The sequence below is a fragment of the Apteryx rowi genome, unplaced genomic scaffold (genome assembly GCF_003343035.1).
Source record: "Apteryx rowi isolate R43461 unplaced genomic scaffold, aptRow1 scaffold_284, whole genome shotgun sequence".
NCBI classification, from domain to species: domain Eukaryota; kingdom Metazoa; phylum Chordata; class Aves; order Apterygiformes; family Apterygidae; genus Apteryx; species Apteryx rowi.
The window spans coordinates 208,433-224,397 of NW_020449241.1; the positions used below are offsets into that span (position 1 = coordinate 208,433).

The window sequence follows — 15,965 nt, forward strand, 5'->3', positions numbered from 1 at the left end:
GAATATTTGATCTAAGTTAACCTACATTAGTCCTTCCAGGCAGGCGGAACACTTCAGACTCCTCTCTTGCTGAGTACACTGCGCACAACTTCACGGCACAGCCACACACGCATACTTAGTTATAAAGGCACACTCTAAGACAAGCCACCACTATAAGGCACACAAATATTACTGACATGGATTCAAATACAACTTAGAACTGTGTGACTGCCTGAAACCAGACCAATACATGCCCATATCAGTGTTACAGTATTCAGTGTGTTCGTGGCTTTTTATTTAACATTCAACAACAACATTGTGTAATTTTTTTTCTTTGCGCTCATTTCCACTCTTCGGGATATCAGAGAATAAGAAATGAGAACTGAATTTGACTCAAACGTCCAAAATGGCCCCAGACATTGTAAGACATCGAACAGATCATCAGAGAATCTCAAACTGAAAAAATATATATATATATCTTGTCTAAATTTAGCAAAGGACATTTTGGGGGCAAAGTGTTTTGGGGGGGGGTTTAAGACTGATAGGAGGAGATGGCAAATGCATCTGAGAACAGAAGGGGAACATCAGCAGAACTGTGACTGTGGTTATATAACTACTGATTTAGTACAAACCTAATCTTAGGTGGGATTCTCTGAAAAATAAAGATGCAGTACTCAAATTTTTCTTGAGTCTTCTGAATTATTTACACAAAAAATACTTAAAGCTTGAAATTTGCAAAAACAGTCTGTGGTCTTTTTCTAAGGTTTAGCTCTGTCCTAGACAAAGACAGTACCCCAGTGTAATAAGATACATAAGCTGAACTTCTTGCCTGCAACTCCATGACAGAATAAGCATTTAAACTACACTAACACTACATTTTTAACATTCCTTTAGCCAGTATGGATGGGCATTTACACACACAATAAAAGCAGTGATTAGTAAAGTCTGAAGGAGGAGAAAACATGTAGAAAAGAAAAATGAGCACAGATTTATTTAACAAGCAGTCTCTCGAAGGAAGATAAATGAGTTTGATCTTAGGATGTCAAATATTTAGCCAAACAGTAAATGATTCTCATCTTAAAATTTCTTTTGCAGTAAAATTAAAATGGTAAAAACCTAGAAAAAACATCTGTTCCTAAGAAAAGAGTTTCTGTCACCTATATCTTCAAGATTCAACCCCATAACTTGGCATTTGTGGTGAAATTTTAAGTTCACTCATGTCAGTGGCAAAACATGTTCAGTAACATCCATTTTTGTGCTGGAGTCCTACCTTCACAGTTGACTGCCAAGGGTTGGAACTGCTTATCCACAACAACAAGAGAACACGTAGCATCGAAACCAAGCCCTCGAATCCGTCTGGCATCTACTCCACAGACAACTTTCTGTGAATACATTCAAAACACATTGGATATAAATATATCCATATATTTGCATACACCATGTGAACTAATGAGAAGAGAGAATGGGGTGTAAGTCAGAACTGCAAACTCAAACTCCAAAATTTCTGAGATTCAGTATGCTTAAAAAACTCAGTCTGAATGTTAATCAAAAATCAAACCAAATTACCAAAAACTCTATGATTTTCCAAACTGGATTCAAAGCTCCATGAAAAAGCTTCTTTAATAGCTTTTTTGTCTTATTAGCCACAGCCCTGGATGAAAGCAGGAAGCACAAGAATATCAGACAATAAAGGTAGMAGAAAACTAGCAATGTTTATTTTATCTCTTTTCCAAAAGCTCTGAGCTGAGATGGATGTGAAACACGGACACAGGTTTAGGGCCAAGTGTTCCCTTCATTCAATCCACACACAGTATGAAAGCACTGATCTTCTTGAACTGCTTTGGCAAAATCGTTCCTTAGGGGTTTTTTGTCTTGCCATGGTGAAAGGTCCCAGAAAATAAATTTCTGTAAAACTGGCCAAAACCTGTAGCAGCAGCATTATCACTGCACTACACACCTTTCCAAAAACTCTGCTATCGAGAGTTTGGATAGGATGCTTTTCGGAAAATATTCCAAAAAAAATCCCCACTCCAAAAGCTCTGAACTTTGTGACTGCCAGCAGCACTGCAAGAAAAAACACAACACTCACATGCTTTAAGGGCCAAATGGGGTTGCAAGACACCTAAGAAGTAATGTAGTGAAATTGCCACTTCTCAGCAACAATAAAATTATCATTGTTTTAACTAGCACTATAAGGACTTTCACTGGACTTGCCACGATGCCAATCTCTTACTGGCTCTTTAAAGCTATAGTTCCAGAGACCATATTTTACTGCTTAAATGCAAGAGGCTATATTTAAAGARGCCCAGAGCAAGAACAAAGCAATTCACAATGAGAAAAATCAAATAAGCAGAATAAAAGACTGGCTCTGCTTTAATATCAAGCTTCCTTATCACTCCTTACACTCCCCTCTTTTCCTTCCCTCCCCCTCACCTCTTGTCTCCTTCATCTCAGGGCACTTTCTGCAGAGCCAAGCTCATTAATGTTTCAAAAGGCTGATCAATAACAAGAGAATGGGTGAACTGTCCATCTGCAAATTACCAGGCATCTCATGAATATTTAAAGAACCAACCTCAGAACATGGAGCAGGCTGTGGCTTTATTAAGAAGGACGAAATGGCCTACATGTACACTGCCAACCAAGGTCACTGATTTACTTTTACCACCAGCATGTACAGGCAGATCCTTGGACCAGGGAGTACAAAAAGACAGACTTTCCCTCATAGTAAGGTTTATTTCAGCCTATTTTTATGCTTGATACTACCCAGAAACACATGTAATTTATTTTGGCTTTATAACACTGGTCAGGCATCTTAATGAGGATCACAAGTGGCAGACACTACATTAGGCACCATCCACAAACCAGATTAGAACTTATCTACAATAGATCCTCTTTTGTGACTCCAGGGCACATCTTTAAATATGTGCATTACCAGGTCTGAGCAACCTTGATTCCCAAAAATCTGTCTTGGTGCTACAACACACACCAGTGAAACGAAACCCTTAGACATGAATGCTGGAGGCAGTGGTAAGTCCTCCCTCTGAGTCAACGGTGCAAAGGGAGGACTTTGATTCTACTCCCAGTTGTATCACAAACTTCTTTCATAACTTGGGGCATCATGCAACCCCTCTGCTCTTCAGCTCCTTACCAAAAAAMCAGACAGCTTGTTAGGCTACATCAACCATATCCTAAAAGTGCCTTTAATGCACAAGGATATAGCATGTACAGAACCAAATGCAAGTCACAGTCCAGTGACTGGAAGACTTGAAACTCTCAAAACTTGAAGTGCTGCCTGCAACACACTTCCTTCGTTTTCTGTGTTTTCACATACCTTTGTGACTGAGCAACAAGCAGCCCATATGTCAGCAGAGGATTGCTCATAGTGGTCTGTTTGGGGTTCCCAAATTTGAATTGGCTGATCTGCATGTGCCACTACCGTCCCAAATTCATCTACCAAAGCCGCACGAACACTTGCCGATCCAACATCAATTCCGACATAGTAATTTACTGGAGCCTGCTTCTTACTGTGCATTTTTACTAAAACCTGTAGAAAAAAAACAGTAAAAAATAGTGGGTTTAAAAATACACAGATAAAATGATTGATGATGATGAAAAGTTGTGCTGAATGGGACAGTGCAGACGATGTGTAGGCACTTTGCTTGATAACTCCTTTTTTGCTGAAAGTCTTCACGTGACATTTTTTAATTAATTTGACTTTCCAAGTCTCGCACTAGTTGTGCGATTTTTTTGTCAAATGTTTGCATTTAAGTTGCATGGCACAGAAGTTCCTGAAAAGCAAACTGTGAATTTGCATGTAAGAATACACATGCTATAAAATTCATGCACTCAATCAAGGAACTGAGCAGTGGTCACATAGTATCAKGTCTAAATAAAGTGAAAAAGAGGGAGGGAGACAGGAAGGAAAGGAAAGGGCATGGTTCCAAAAGCAGTAGGAATCAGGAGCTGGCACCTTGCACAAAAGAAAAAGTCCGATCCAGAGACTCCAGGGTTTTCCTGACTTTTGGCCGGTGGAGGAGCTGCTGCTAACTGGCAAGCTGGATTCACCTCTGGACAAGACAGCAGCAGCTCCCACTCAGGAAGCAAGTAGCCTCTGCACCAGAGATGCCATTGCCTCAGTGCAAAGAAATTATACTCTTGAACTAGTGGAAGGTGGGGTGAATGCCTGGCTCCACTGAATCCTGAACTCAATAGGAAGGAAGAGCCAAGAGCTGCTGCCTCTTACAGAGCCAGCCAGCTAACGAATGGCATCTTACTTTTATATGAGACAGTAAGTCAGGCTGAATTTCTGCAGAAGTCTGAAAACAGTYCCCCTCTCCCCAAAAAAGCGGCATGACACTGATAATTAAAATAACTAAGTGACCATCCAGCATAGACCACCTGTAACCCAGTTTTGATCCCTGCAAAGAAAAAAACAAAACAGAGTGCTTAGCTTGTCTAGGGAGATTTTAATGAGCTATYCACCATCATTCCAAACAGTTTTAAAGCTTCAGAAAGAAAATTGCTGAAAACGTTTTGAGTTATGACAGTATTCGAGGAAATCTCTGCCTAGTCTCTGACAAAATACAAGAACAAAGTGAGACTAAGTTACCTGATTAAATTATTCACAATGAATTGCTTCCTTCACTACATTACATTTTAATAGACGACATTTAGTACAGTGGCAAACTCATTGTACTTAATTTCTCAGATATTGTCCTTAATTAATGGCTAACATTTACATTTTCATCCAGCTGGGAGAATGCTGATAAGTATTTGACAGGTCAGATAAGCACTAAGTTTGGTGCTTATATGAATCTCCTAGCAGACTTCTGAAACACACAAGATGGATTGGTATTTATTTTCAGATTTCCAGAAAATGAACTGATGAATTATAATTTTATGAGTACACAGTACTTACAGAGCATCAAAATGGCTACATCTAAAAAAAGCCAATCTCTCCCAGAGAAATGACCTGGCTTACTTTTGTACACGGAAGATGGGATGTGCAGAGGGAGGGACATGGGCAAGGGGRTAAGGTTTGAGAAGTACTACTCAGTAGAACAACGGGATTACTCATATTCCAAATTGATCCTATATATAATTTTTGGAAAGAACTAGACTTTAGTGGCAAAGTATATTCAAAACATGATCCAAAAAGCAGCAGCACAGAAAACTGCAGTAGCTATCTTTCTACCTTTAGACAGTAACAGTTGACCATGCAGGTAAATTATACTCAGTTCTGGAAGCAATGGTTTTACTTGTTCTATTTCTACAAGGTTTAAAAACAAGCCTTTTTTTTTCTTTAATGAAGCATCTTGAGTACAGCTCTAGATCTATCACTGGGTGTCAGTTTGAATATAGTGTTGTCACAATATAGTGGCTATTCACCTTAGTGGTTGGCTTGTAACCACGGCTGTTGGTAAGGTATTACAAATTTATTATTACTGAGGTTTAGAGGGAGCAGGTGGAATAATAAAAAAAGGCAGGCCCCCACCTCAGAAAACTCATAATGCAAGCATAATACTGGATAATAATTAAGCAGCGTAACAGCTGAGTTCCGCTGTTTTAAGTGCAAATGAAACTTTGGCCCAAGCCAACCCTTTGGCTAAAGAAAACTACCCAGCCTTCCCCTTCCCCTATCCCTGCAAATGGTTAGTGGAAATGCGGTTGGTCTGTGGAGCTCTGTAATCACAACCTGTACCATACTGTCATTTTGTACTGCCTGAATCTGTCATCTTATGCTTACATTACCACTGCTTGGAGCCAGAAATCATCTTTTCGTTCTGTGTCCRCACAGCACCAGCGCTAGGGAGTTCTGGTCCATCACAAAAGCTCGTAAGCAGCCCAGTATGAACCAAAAGCAGTTATCGCACAGCATTCTGCAGGCACCATGGCAGGGTCACTAGAGGAAGTTGTACGGATTGTTAGTTTTTAATAATATCGGAGACTAGAAAATCAAAGCTAGAGAGCATACTGCAGTACTAGTGGGAATACYGGCTATTCTGTTCAGCATTCTGATTCCACCCAGTAGATTAGATGCAATATACACTAATCTTGTTAAGTACAGTCATCTGTTCAAGTGCTGAGCAATCAGCTAAAAATATGGTGTGCCATGAGTCTAACTCCTAGGAACACTGGCAAGAAAGCTGGCTTTATTTTTTGGCCCTGACTCTATGACCTGGTCAGACTAACAAAGGTTAATGCCTCTGTGTCAGGATGGTTTTCCTGATATCAGTGATTAATATTACATCTATCAGTTGGGGATACTGAAAGCACGCTGCATTAGCCCTCGGCTGTAAAGAGACTTGTAAGACATTTTTTTCAAGAGATGATGTTCACATTGTAATTTTGCACTCGATTTCCTCAAACAAAGTTTAGAAGTCTGGCTGCAGATGCTGCTAGCTACTTGCTAGAAATTTTACTGTGAAAAAATTGCATAAAATAAACTGTTCCTGATATTACCTCATGAATTTCCCTGTTTCTCCCAATTTTGGCACTGCTCTTAACTGCTGACTCATAAAAAGAAGAGAATAAACCACAAGTCTCTAAGCAGATTTTTCTTCTCTCTTCCTCCTCCCCTTCTTTTACATAGGCACATGTTTCTTACGTGCTTTTCACAGAATACAGATAGTAAAAGGAGTATTTTACATCCTGCCTCCCTCTCACACATGCAGTATTACTCTAAATTTTTATTTCTCTTCCCTGTATGGCAGCCTTGATTTTAGCTCATTAATGTGTTTTTGCTACTTTGAGAGCAAATTTAACAGATGTTAGAGAATTAAGCTCATAGTACCTCCTACTCAGCACTTAAAATTATGGCTTTGCACTGGATTCTTCCCACAAACATTTGAAACCTGGAACCCAATCAATCCATGTAATGTTTGCTTTCTTTTTTCCTTACTAAGCAACCAGGGTGCGCATGTGTGACTGACTGCACAGGAAGCAAAGTTTGTATATATGCTCGTGCAGTATATGCCTGTCTATGAATAGCCACTATTTTATTTCTGTAAATTGATTGACAGCTAGCAAGGAACAGTTAAGTGACAGAATCCAAAACCAAGAATTACAAACCTATTTAAACTGGTCTTTCTCTGAGTAAGGTTCAGCTAGATTTACAAAGCCATACTTCAATATCTTACAGAAAAATGCTAAAAGTAAATGTTCTTCATTTTTTCAAGCATAGCAAAAGCACTCTGCGTTACTGAGGCTGTTCAAAGTCTAATGTCTCTGCAACAGGATATGATTTGCTTGCAAAACCATCATCTGATGCCAAGGGTTTTTCTGKAACACCAATCACTTGGGATTTCACCTACTTGTCAACTGAATCCTCAAGAAAACACTGTCCTCTTTAGCTCATAAGTATCACCAATTAAGGACTCTACCTAACAGCAATTCTTGAGAAACCAGGAACTCAACAGTGAGGTTTGTGGAAAATATTTAGTATTTTGTTTTGTATTTTGCATTTACTGGATTCTTAGTATACAGCCTCTGCAGTGAATACAATCATGGGAAAAGCAGTAAACCAATGACAGAGGTCAGTTAAGGAGCAATATTCCTAAATATTCCTCAAATATTCCCTAATATTCCCCAAAACATTCTATGCATGGATGACGCACATTTATGGCCTTTCCAAGTGGTGGAAAGCAGTGGTGATAATACCACTACCTTTTATACCCCTGAAGTATCTAAGTTAGGAAGCTAAACTTTTTTTTTCTTTCTTTCTTTCTTTCCCAATTAAACAGGGATATAGGGATACTGGTCTATGACAGCACCTTTGTCAGCCACAACATGAATAGATGATGATGTCTCTGCGTTTTGACAGACAGAGCAGYGAGGTATCTGACAGAGTGGGTAGACTCCTGCAGCCATGAAAAGAGGCCCCAGAACTTAATACAGCTCTGCCTGTCGGTTGCAGGATTAGGTCTCATACTTACATGTTATTATTTGGACTTGTAAGCAGAAAGAGAGGGAGAGAGAAAAACAAATTTAAAAAGACATATCAAACTTGACCATGTTATTCCATGACTACAACTGCTAAGACAGAACAAGAAGCCAAAATTCCCTCCAAGCACTAAAGCAGCAATTGCCTCTTTCTTTGCAAATCACAGCAGGGACAGAACGGCTTTTCAAACAAGCATTTAAGATCAAAGGCCTACAGCATATGATAAATATTTATATGGCCCATTAAATAATAGTCTGTATAAATATTATTCAAAATGTGTGTGCCGAAAACCACAGACTTCCCAGTTTATCCTTAAACAAATGTGGTAGTTTTCCCACAGAGGCAATGAAAAAAGGAGAGGGGAAAATGTCATTTGCAAAAATATTCCTTAAAAAAAAAAAAAAAAAAGACAAAATCCTTAACACTGTTTACTTTAAAAGGAATAACTAGGTAATGAGATGACTGTTTCATTACAACTAACCACTAAGCTAGTTTGCCTTACCTTACTGTATGGTTATCAAATTGCCAGGACATACCTTTCTGTTAAAGCTATAGTGCAAGAAGGCTGCACGCTCATATGCAAGCAGGCTGAAGCTCAGCAGATATATTTATCAGCTGCAAGTATAGATTGTGTGGTATCGTGTGCTTAAATACAGGGAATTATGAAGGACTGACACGTCTGTTTTAAACTTTGATCTTTGGAACGCTGCAGGCTGCCCAGACCCAGAGATCATGGATAAACAGTGTGTTTTTAGTAGTGCAGCTGTGCTTTTCTACAGATCACCAGGAAAAAGATTAACAGGGCATCAAATTAGGCTTCATAATCTTAATATGAAAAGATCTAAATATGTAAAATAAAAGCTACTTGTCAATTGCAGAAAGGAGATAAAATGAAAGAAGCATTTTGGACATTATATAGGAAATTCAGCACTTTGTTGGCTTTTTAGGGCTGCAGTAAATCAACAAAACCAGTGGTACTGGAGTACCACTCTCTTCTTGAATCTCTTCTTGAAGACAGTGAACTCCCTTTCCTCTTTCAGGATCTTCAATTCCTGTTTGGATGTAAAGAGACAAAGAAGGTGCATGTCTGCGTGGGAGAGCGGGAGCAGATGGGGAATTCTAATGCTGTGTTGAAAAGCAGTACTACTATAGAATAATATCCTTAAATGCCGAAGGGACCAAGCTTTAACTATCAACAATCATTTATTTTTCAGCTATCCAAAAGCAAACAAAACAAAAACAAGGAACAAAAGCACACCTCATCTCCTCTTTTCCCTTCCCAAAACAAAAATACATACATGCATGAGATCTCTGAGACTTTGGAACATGAAGACAATGTTAGCAATAACAAAACTGGAATAAATAGAAAGCAAGCTAGAGAAAGTATGCTAATCGCTGTTGTCTTAACTAAAAACCRAACACAGTTAGTTAGTTTCATCCAATTTCTAGTAAACTGTGGAGCTTTTCCACATGTTAGAACGAGGAAAATTAGCTGCACATAGTGGAAGAGACGTCATTTCGGTAGTAGAACTGGACCCCCAACTCCCAGTCACATAATGCCTAGATTGTTTAACCAAAACTTTCTTAATTGCCCCCTCCCCCAACATTATAACATTTTCTCAATAGATCCCACCACAGGACTGAAAATATTCCATTATTTTCCACTGTTTATCTTCTTTTCTCGCTATAAATTATTCACTATCTACTAATATTCTGTTATGTCTTTCCATAACCTTTTTTTTCCTCTCAGCCTCCAAGACAAAGCTATTACTGTATCACTGCCTTTTGCCCTTTCATTCTATCTTTTGTATTTTAACTATTTTCAGGGCAAACTACTTCCACCTGCACTTATATAAAGCATGGCATATCCTGGCGTATCCTGGTGTAACTAATTTCAGAATCTGTTTTCTAAAGCCATTCTGAAACAGACACCACCACCACCACCACCAGACTAAGTCACTTGAAACAATAGACAAGCAACACACAAGCTGAAAAATGGAAATGACTAAGCAAATTAGGCTACGAAATGAGAACCCAAAATTGATTTATTCTCAGCTTCTACTGCCTACATAGAAATCTCACTCATGAACAGCAGAAAGATATCAGCATGACCACTGCCAACAAATATCACACTCTTTTAAATGTACAACAGATTTGTTGTTGATTTTCTTTATAATCTGCTCTAGAAGAAAACTGTACTAAAACAGAAAAATTATGCTCTCCTAGCTACTCTCGTGAACTATCACTGGCAAATAAAGCCCATAGTACTACTGATCAAGTAAGAGCGATGGCATCCTGCACCTTGACTAAAGAAGTGAGCATRGCTTCATTGGGTCAGATGAAAGGTCCAATTAATACAGTATCCTGCCACAGACAGCAGAAGCCACAAGAAAGGCGTATGCTTGCGCTTTTCATACAGTCTTACCTCCCCAGGATACCTTCCCAGCCGCCAGCTAACTACAGCAGAGGCACTTCCTGAGCCAGAAATTGTATCTTTAGGATTAACAGACCGTGAAGGCTTTTTCCTCTCTGAGTTTGTTTGYGCTCTTTCTCAAACCAGGGAAACTCCTGCAGCTACAAAATACTGGTGCAATGAGTTACGAAGTTTTAACTACACACCCTACGAAAAAGTCCTTTGGTTTGTTCCGAACCTGCCGCCTGCAAGTTTCATTTGATGCGATGTTCCTGAGCCAGAAGGGACATTAAGCACTTGTTCCGTACTTACCTCTTCCACACACTCATGATTACATCGGCATCCTGAATGCTCATCACAGCTATCTAGAGATTGTGGGTGATGAACTCAACTCTTGATCTTAAAGTGGTCAGAGAAGTCACAGGGCATTTTTCTGCTCTCTCACTGGATGACCTGTTCACGAATGTGGCAGTAATAAGTAGCAAGTAATGAGCGCAAGACAGCTGGGAGTGAGATAACATCTGGCCCGGAGTAGAGATAACGCTCACAGATGCTCACTGCAGAAAAATAACGTGTTAGCGTTAACTGACAGGAATAGAAAGCTGTCRATTTGGAGCACAGAGGTGGCTACGGAAAGCTCAAGATTTCAAACTTTATCTTTAGGCAACTCCCAATGCATCGGCCCTCGAAGTGTGTTGAAACAAAGGAAACCAAGAGCTCCTCCCAAATGTATGCTGGGGAAGACTAAGGCTACTGTTCACCTTAAGTTTCCTTTGGAAGGGAAATCAGGGCATCCAGGCAGTTGTAGCATGCTCTGATAACCTCTCCGGTCCAACAACCAAGAGATTAATACCGCAGCGTGCCTCATAAAGCACGCAGGCCCCCAGTTCAGATATAKTCTTGAGAGGCCAAATAAAAACTGGTTCTCTCAGTGAAAGGCTATGAATGTGACAGGGGTAAACCCTGTTTGTTTCTCAGCATATAACTGTGCCCCATAAAAGAAATAAATTCAGTTTCATCTCTGCTTCACTGCTTGTTTAACACTAGAACAGCAGGAAACAGCTGCAGACAGGATCTTTCAGGGAAAAGGAAGGCTGAGCCACATGAACATGCAAAATGGAGCTGAGAAGACACAAGCTACTGGAGAAATCCAACAGCTCCAGTTCCATCTGGGGCTATCTTGTCCCTGCTTGCACTGGATCATCATTTCCAAAGCAGGGTCTGATCCTGGCTGACGTCAAAGGCAAAACTCCCATCCATATTAATAGTTCAGCATTAAACTCTTACTACTTGTGAACATCACAGGTGCACTCACAGCTCTGCAGGATTTTGAATGCTTGCCATAACCTGCAATTTGTCAAACGGAGGAAATGTTGCTCAGTCCATGCCAAGACACAGTTCTCACTCAGGAAAACCTAAAGGAATCTACTGAAGAATTAAGAGCTGCACCCTTTCTTCTCCACACCATGACAACTCTAATCAACGCAATACATTCACACCGACCTGTTTAGATAGGTCTGTTCTCTCCTTTGACACTGCAGCTGCATGCATCCCTAAAAGCTGTGATCTGGCAATCAGACTTATCCCAAATGACACCTCAGCGTGCTTGAAGCTCTAAAAGAGGATACCATCTTGTTTGCATTGACTGAGTAGAAAAACAATTCAATCTGAATATTGCATACATTCATTCTAGCTCTAACAGCTTCCTGACTAGCTGACAGTAGGTAACAGCCTCCAGAATTACTGATGGATTCACCCATGACTGGTTATTAAAGTAACACTAAGGAAGATCTTTCTTATTCAACTACTCTATCATTGTAACCTAACCCATGCTGGATAACTAGAATAATATCAGTGCATTGGCTGTGAAAGACAGGCAGATTCCTGAATAGTAACCTTTACAGTAATGTTTAATCCTCTTCTGTATTATAGTGGAAATGGAGAAAAAAACAAAAAACAAATCACACAGTAAAGGCATCCCTAGCACAATACTGTTAATTTACAAAAAACGTTTAAATTATAAAATATATTAAATTTACATTATTTTTAAAAACAATTGATAGTACAATACAAACCAAAGGGCATGATTACAGTTCACGTAATCATACACACACTAGCTTTAAACTGCATTCCTGGAGGAAAGCAGCCTTGGCATCATGAGCTTCAGCGCAGGGTACATAAACTTACCTGGTATCCTGGGCAAATAAAGCCACTACACTACCATGGATACCAAATTTGTCAACTTAAGCTTACTGCTGATACTCTCTCTGTAATCACATCTGCAGATTGCAATGCTACATCAGGGATGAGCTTGGCCTTAGCTGCATGATTACATATCAGTAGATCAGTATAAAAATAATTTGTTCTGAGTTCACAGTTCTGTGAGATGACAAAACATCAAAATTAGCATTTTGGCTGAAATCCACTGCATTTCCCRTCAAGGCTTACACATTTAAGCAACATCTGAACCAACTGTCCATAATTACCCCTGGCAGATCCTGGAACACTCAGGCCAGCAGTAGATGCAACAGTGAAATCAATTTTTAAAAAAGTGCTCTAAACCACTTCTTTCAAGATGCTCAGCCCAGAAGCAAACATGCGTCTATACAATAGCCAATTCCAAAGTTTACTATACAGTATTTGTTCAGTCTTGCATAGTAAGAGTATGGAAAGAATGACAGCCCTAAGCAATCTGTCATTTTAAAATTAAACATTTATTTGGGCTGCAATTCCAAATGCACTAGCCCCGAAGATCCTGTCACAACCACTTAAGAGGAAGTGAGGTTGCACGTTAGGCTACGTTAAAAGAAACACATACTCCACACGCAAATCAGATATCTAGATACACCATACATGGTGTAACGTGTCTACAACTCTCTCTTTTTTTTCAGAGAAAGAAGAATCACATCTGCTTATCTGAACCCAGTGAGGTCTCTTCCCTAAATATACAGCTTTCTGGGTTTTGTTTTGTTTTTTAATAAATGAAGAATCTGCCTTCTTAATGATCTTGTCAGACGCACAATTTCAAAATCCTGAGAAGACAAGATCTAGAAGATACCAGGCCAACACCTCTCTGGAAGTTCCTTCAATGGCTTTCTCACAACATCTCAGTAGCCAAGAGCTTGTAAGCTTGCCTGCCTCAGATAGCTGAATGCCACCAGTTTTCAAACTTTATCTTATGATCAGTCTGAATACTTTCCCTTTGCATGTGGAAACGCAGACAGGAAACTGCAGGTAGCTCAAGACACCAACCAAAAAATATTAACAAGATCCAAAGGACAAACAATGCTCTTCACAGAGATTTCCATTTGAAAAAGAAGTTCAGAAACACAATTCCTACTAAGACCATGCCAATACCGTTGATTTTGCAAACCAGATACATAGATATTCCAGTAGCCAGTACAAGGGAAAAATTGAACTTGAATCATTAGAAAAGCCCAAAATACAAAACAGGAACACAGAGGACAGCTATTCCGAGACTCTCCTGTTAGTCTACCAGTTCTCAGAAAACAGATCAACCTCTAACAGAATCAAAATCAAAAGAAGGCTTAAAGGAGGAATGGCTTAAGGGAAGAAAGTAGGCAGACTTACTGAGGAAGTAAAAGAAACAAAACAGATGAGAAATCACATTTGGGAAGAGGATGATTTATTCCAGAGAACCAACATTTTCAAATGATAACTTAACTCTAGCACTGTAGGAGACACAGCATAGAGTAACAGAAGTTGATGAGAATCCACATAAGACTTCCCAGGGTAGCACCAGTTTAGTCTCTCCTGACACTGTAAATTTATTTCTGCCCCGATTCTTACAGCTGGGAACAGCTGTACCTACAAGAACCCAATTCCCTCTGCTCTCTTCTTTCATCCTATCCCAGGCACCCTTCCCAGAGAAAAGCAAAAAGACTTTATTCTTTTAAACACAATATCCCAGTTTATAGTCATGTAGGAAAGGGGACCATCAATATTTAAAAACACTTTAAAAGTTCAGTATGTTTTAGTACTACATTTTCATACATTTAGCACAAAGTTAATATTAGTAAATTAAGCGAATGGTCTTCAAGGATGAGTGAACACATGAGGATGAAAAATCAGTTATGAGAAGACCACCTTCACAGTAATGTGCCTGTTTATTACTTTCTAAGCAGCCCCTAAGGGGAGGTCTGGTATGGAGCACAAGTGAACTCCACGAGGTTACTGGGGTGGGCTCCACACCAGCACACAAGCTCTACGAGAATATTTGGCCAGCCGTCCAGAAAGATGGTGCTAAAAGAGACAGTGCCGCAAAGGTGCGAGAAATCAGAGATGCAAGAGGACAGCAAGAGGGAAAGGAGTAAGGAAGCAGCAGTAGAAGTGAGCAGCAAGAGGAAAGGAATGGCAGCAGTACCCGTCTCAGCGATACAAGATTGGAAACCAACAGCCAGAGCTAAGGGCGAGAAGCACATTTAAGGAAGTTTCCCAGGGATCAGGAGGATTAAGCAAGCATGGAAGTGAGGGACGTGTCCCATCTGTCTACATTAGGTCACTGTGTGCTGCCATTTAAAGCACATGAACAAATCAAGGAAAGGCAGCAGGAAAAACGGTGACTCCTACACGGCCCTCGACAAGAGGAGGSATGAGCAGGAAGCCATGTGCCTGCCTCACTCCTGCGAAACCTCAAGCGCTTCCCCAGGCGCTTCGCACTCCCCATCCTGCCTGGAGCCTGTCAGCACAGAGGCACTGTGAAAAAGGGCAGACCCGTTCTCATTTAAGTTTTATATATAGGCTGTGCTTTTAGAAAACATCACTAAAAGCAATCTTAGGGAGGCCAGGCAGGGGAACCAGAACGCGAGTCCTCTAATGCCCCGCAGGTATGTGAAAACCAGGCAGTTGAAACTGATGCAGGGCAGTTTAATCTCACTTCCAACGCACGCCCTGGACAACCAGCATGCGGCCTGGAGGTGGTGGGGGCTGGGTGCCTTCCTCGGGGGAAACACCGCGTGGGGTGTTGCGTCTTTTTAAAAGCGCCCCGCTCTCAAAAAATCGCGATATGATTTTTTTTTTTCCACTCAGCAGCCGCTCACGAGGAGGGAAGGAGTTTGCTGAACGCAGCCGCGTTTTCAGCACGCAGCGCGGGGGGGCGGGAAGGGGAACAGGCCCGTCGGCCGCAGGGGCCCGGCAGCGCCGCGACCGTTGCTCGCCCCAACGGCGGGTGGCGCGGAGGAGGCAGCGCGCTGCCCCCCGCCGGAGGGGGGGGGGAGAGGGGAGAGGGGGGAGGGGCGCCGGCCCCGCTGAGGCGGGGGAGCCCGCCGGGGGCTCGGAGAGCGCCAGTCACTTACTTGTCCACACTGAAACACTATATGAGGTGCGCGGGGAGCGGGCTAGGGAAACCGCGCTTTTCCTGACAGGGCAATTTCCCGGCGGCCGCCGCTGCCGGGAAGCCTGCGGCGCACTCCCCGCGGCCCGGCCGCGCTTGCGCTGCCTCCCCTCATTGGAGCGCCGGAGGGGAGGGGAGACGAGGCGAGGCGAAGGGAGGGGAGGCGGCCGCGGCCGCGCCGCCCCCGCTCCCCTTTGAAGGCGGCCCCGGCCGGTGCCGGCATCTGGTTTGCATTTGGGGGCCCGCGTGTGGAGCTTCGCCCTGAACTCCTTTTTTTT

General features: G+C 41.4%; 1 protein-coding gene across 36 annotated transcripts in view; it reads right to left on the reverse strand.

Annotated features, from left to right (window-relative positions):
* Positions 1 to 15,965, reverse strand: part of FGGY (FGGY carbohydrate kinase domain containing) — a 343,412-nt gene that overhangs the window by 142,039 nt on the left and 185,408 nt on the right. For 28 of the 36 annotated variants that reach the window (XR_003254040.1, XR_003254039.1, XR_003254042.1 and 25 more), the window contains 2 exons: positions 3,311 to 3,523; positions 1,250 to 1,361 (listed from right to left, as the gene is read on the reverse strand). The exons of 3 other annotated variants lie outside the window; for them this stretch is intronic. Coding sequence is in view for 3 of the 33 variants with exons in the window: in XM_026069036.1 (XP_025924821.1) it covers positions 1,250 to 1,361; positions 3,311 to 3,523 (325 nt within the window). In the remaining 30 variants the exon portion in view is untranslated. Of the gene's footprint in view, positions 1 to 1,249; positions 1,362 to 3,310; positions 3,524 to 5,725; positions 5,882 to 10,646; positions 10,786 to 15,649; positions 15,941 to 15,965 lie in introns of those variants that run through there. 5 more of the 36 variants (XR_003254065.1, XR_003254066.1, XR_003254060.1 and 2 more) reach the window with 5 other exon arrangements.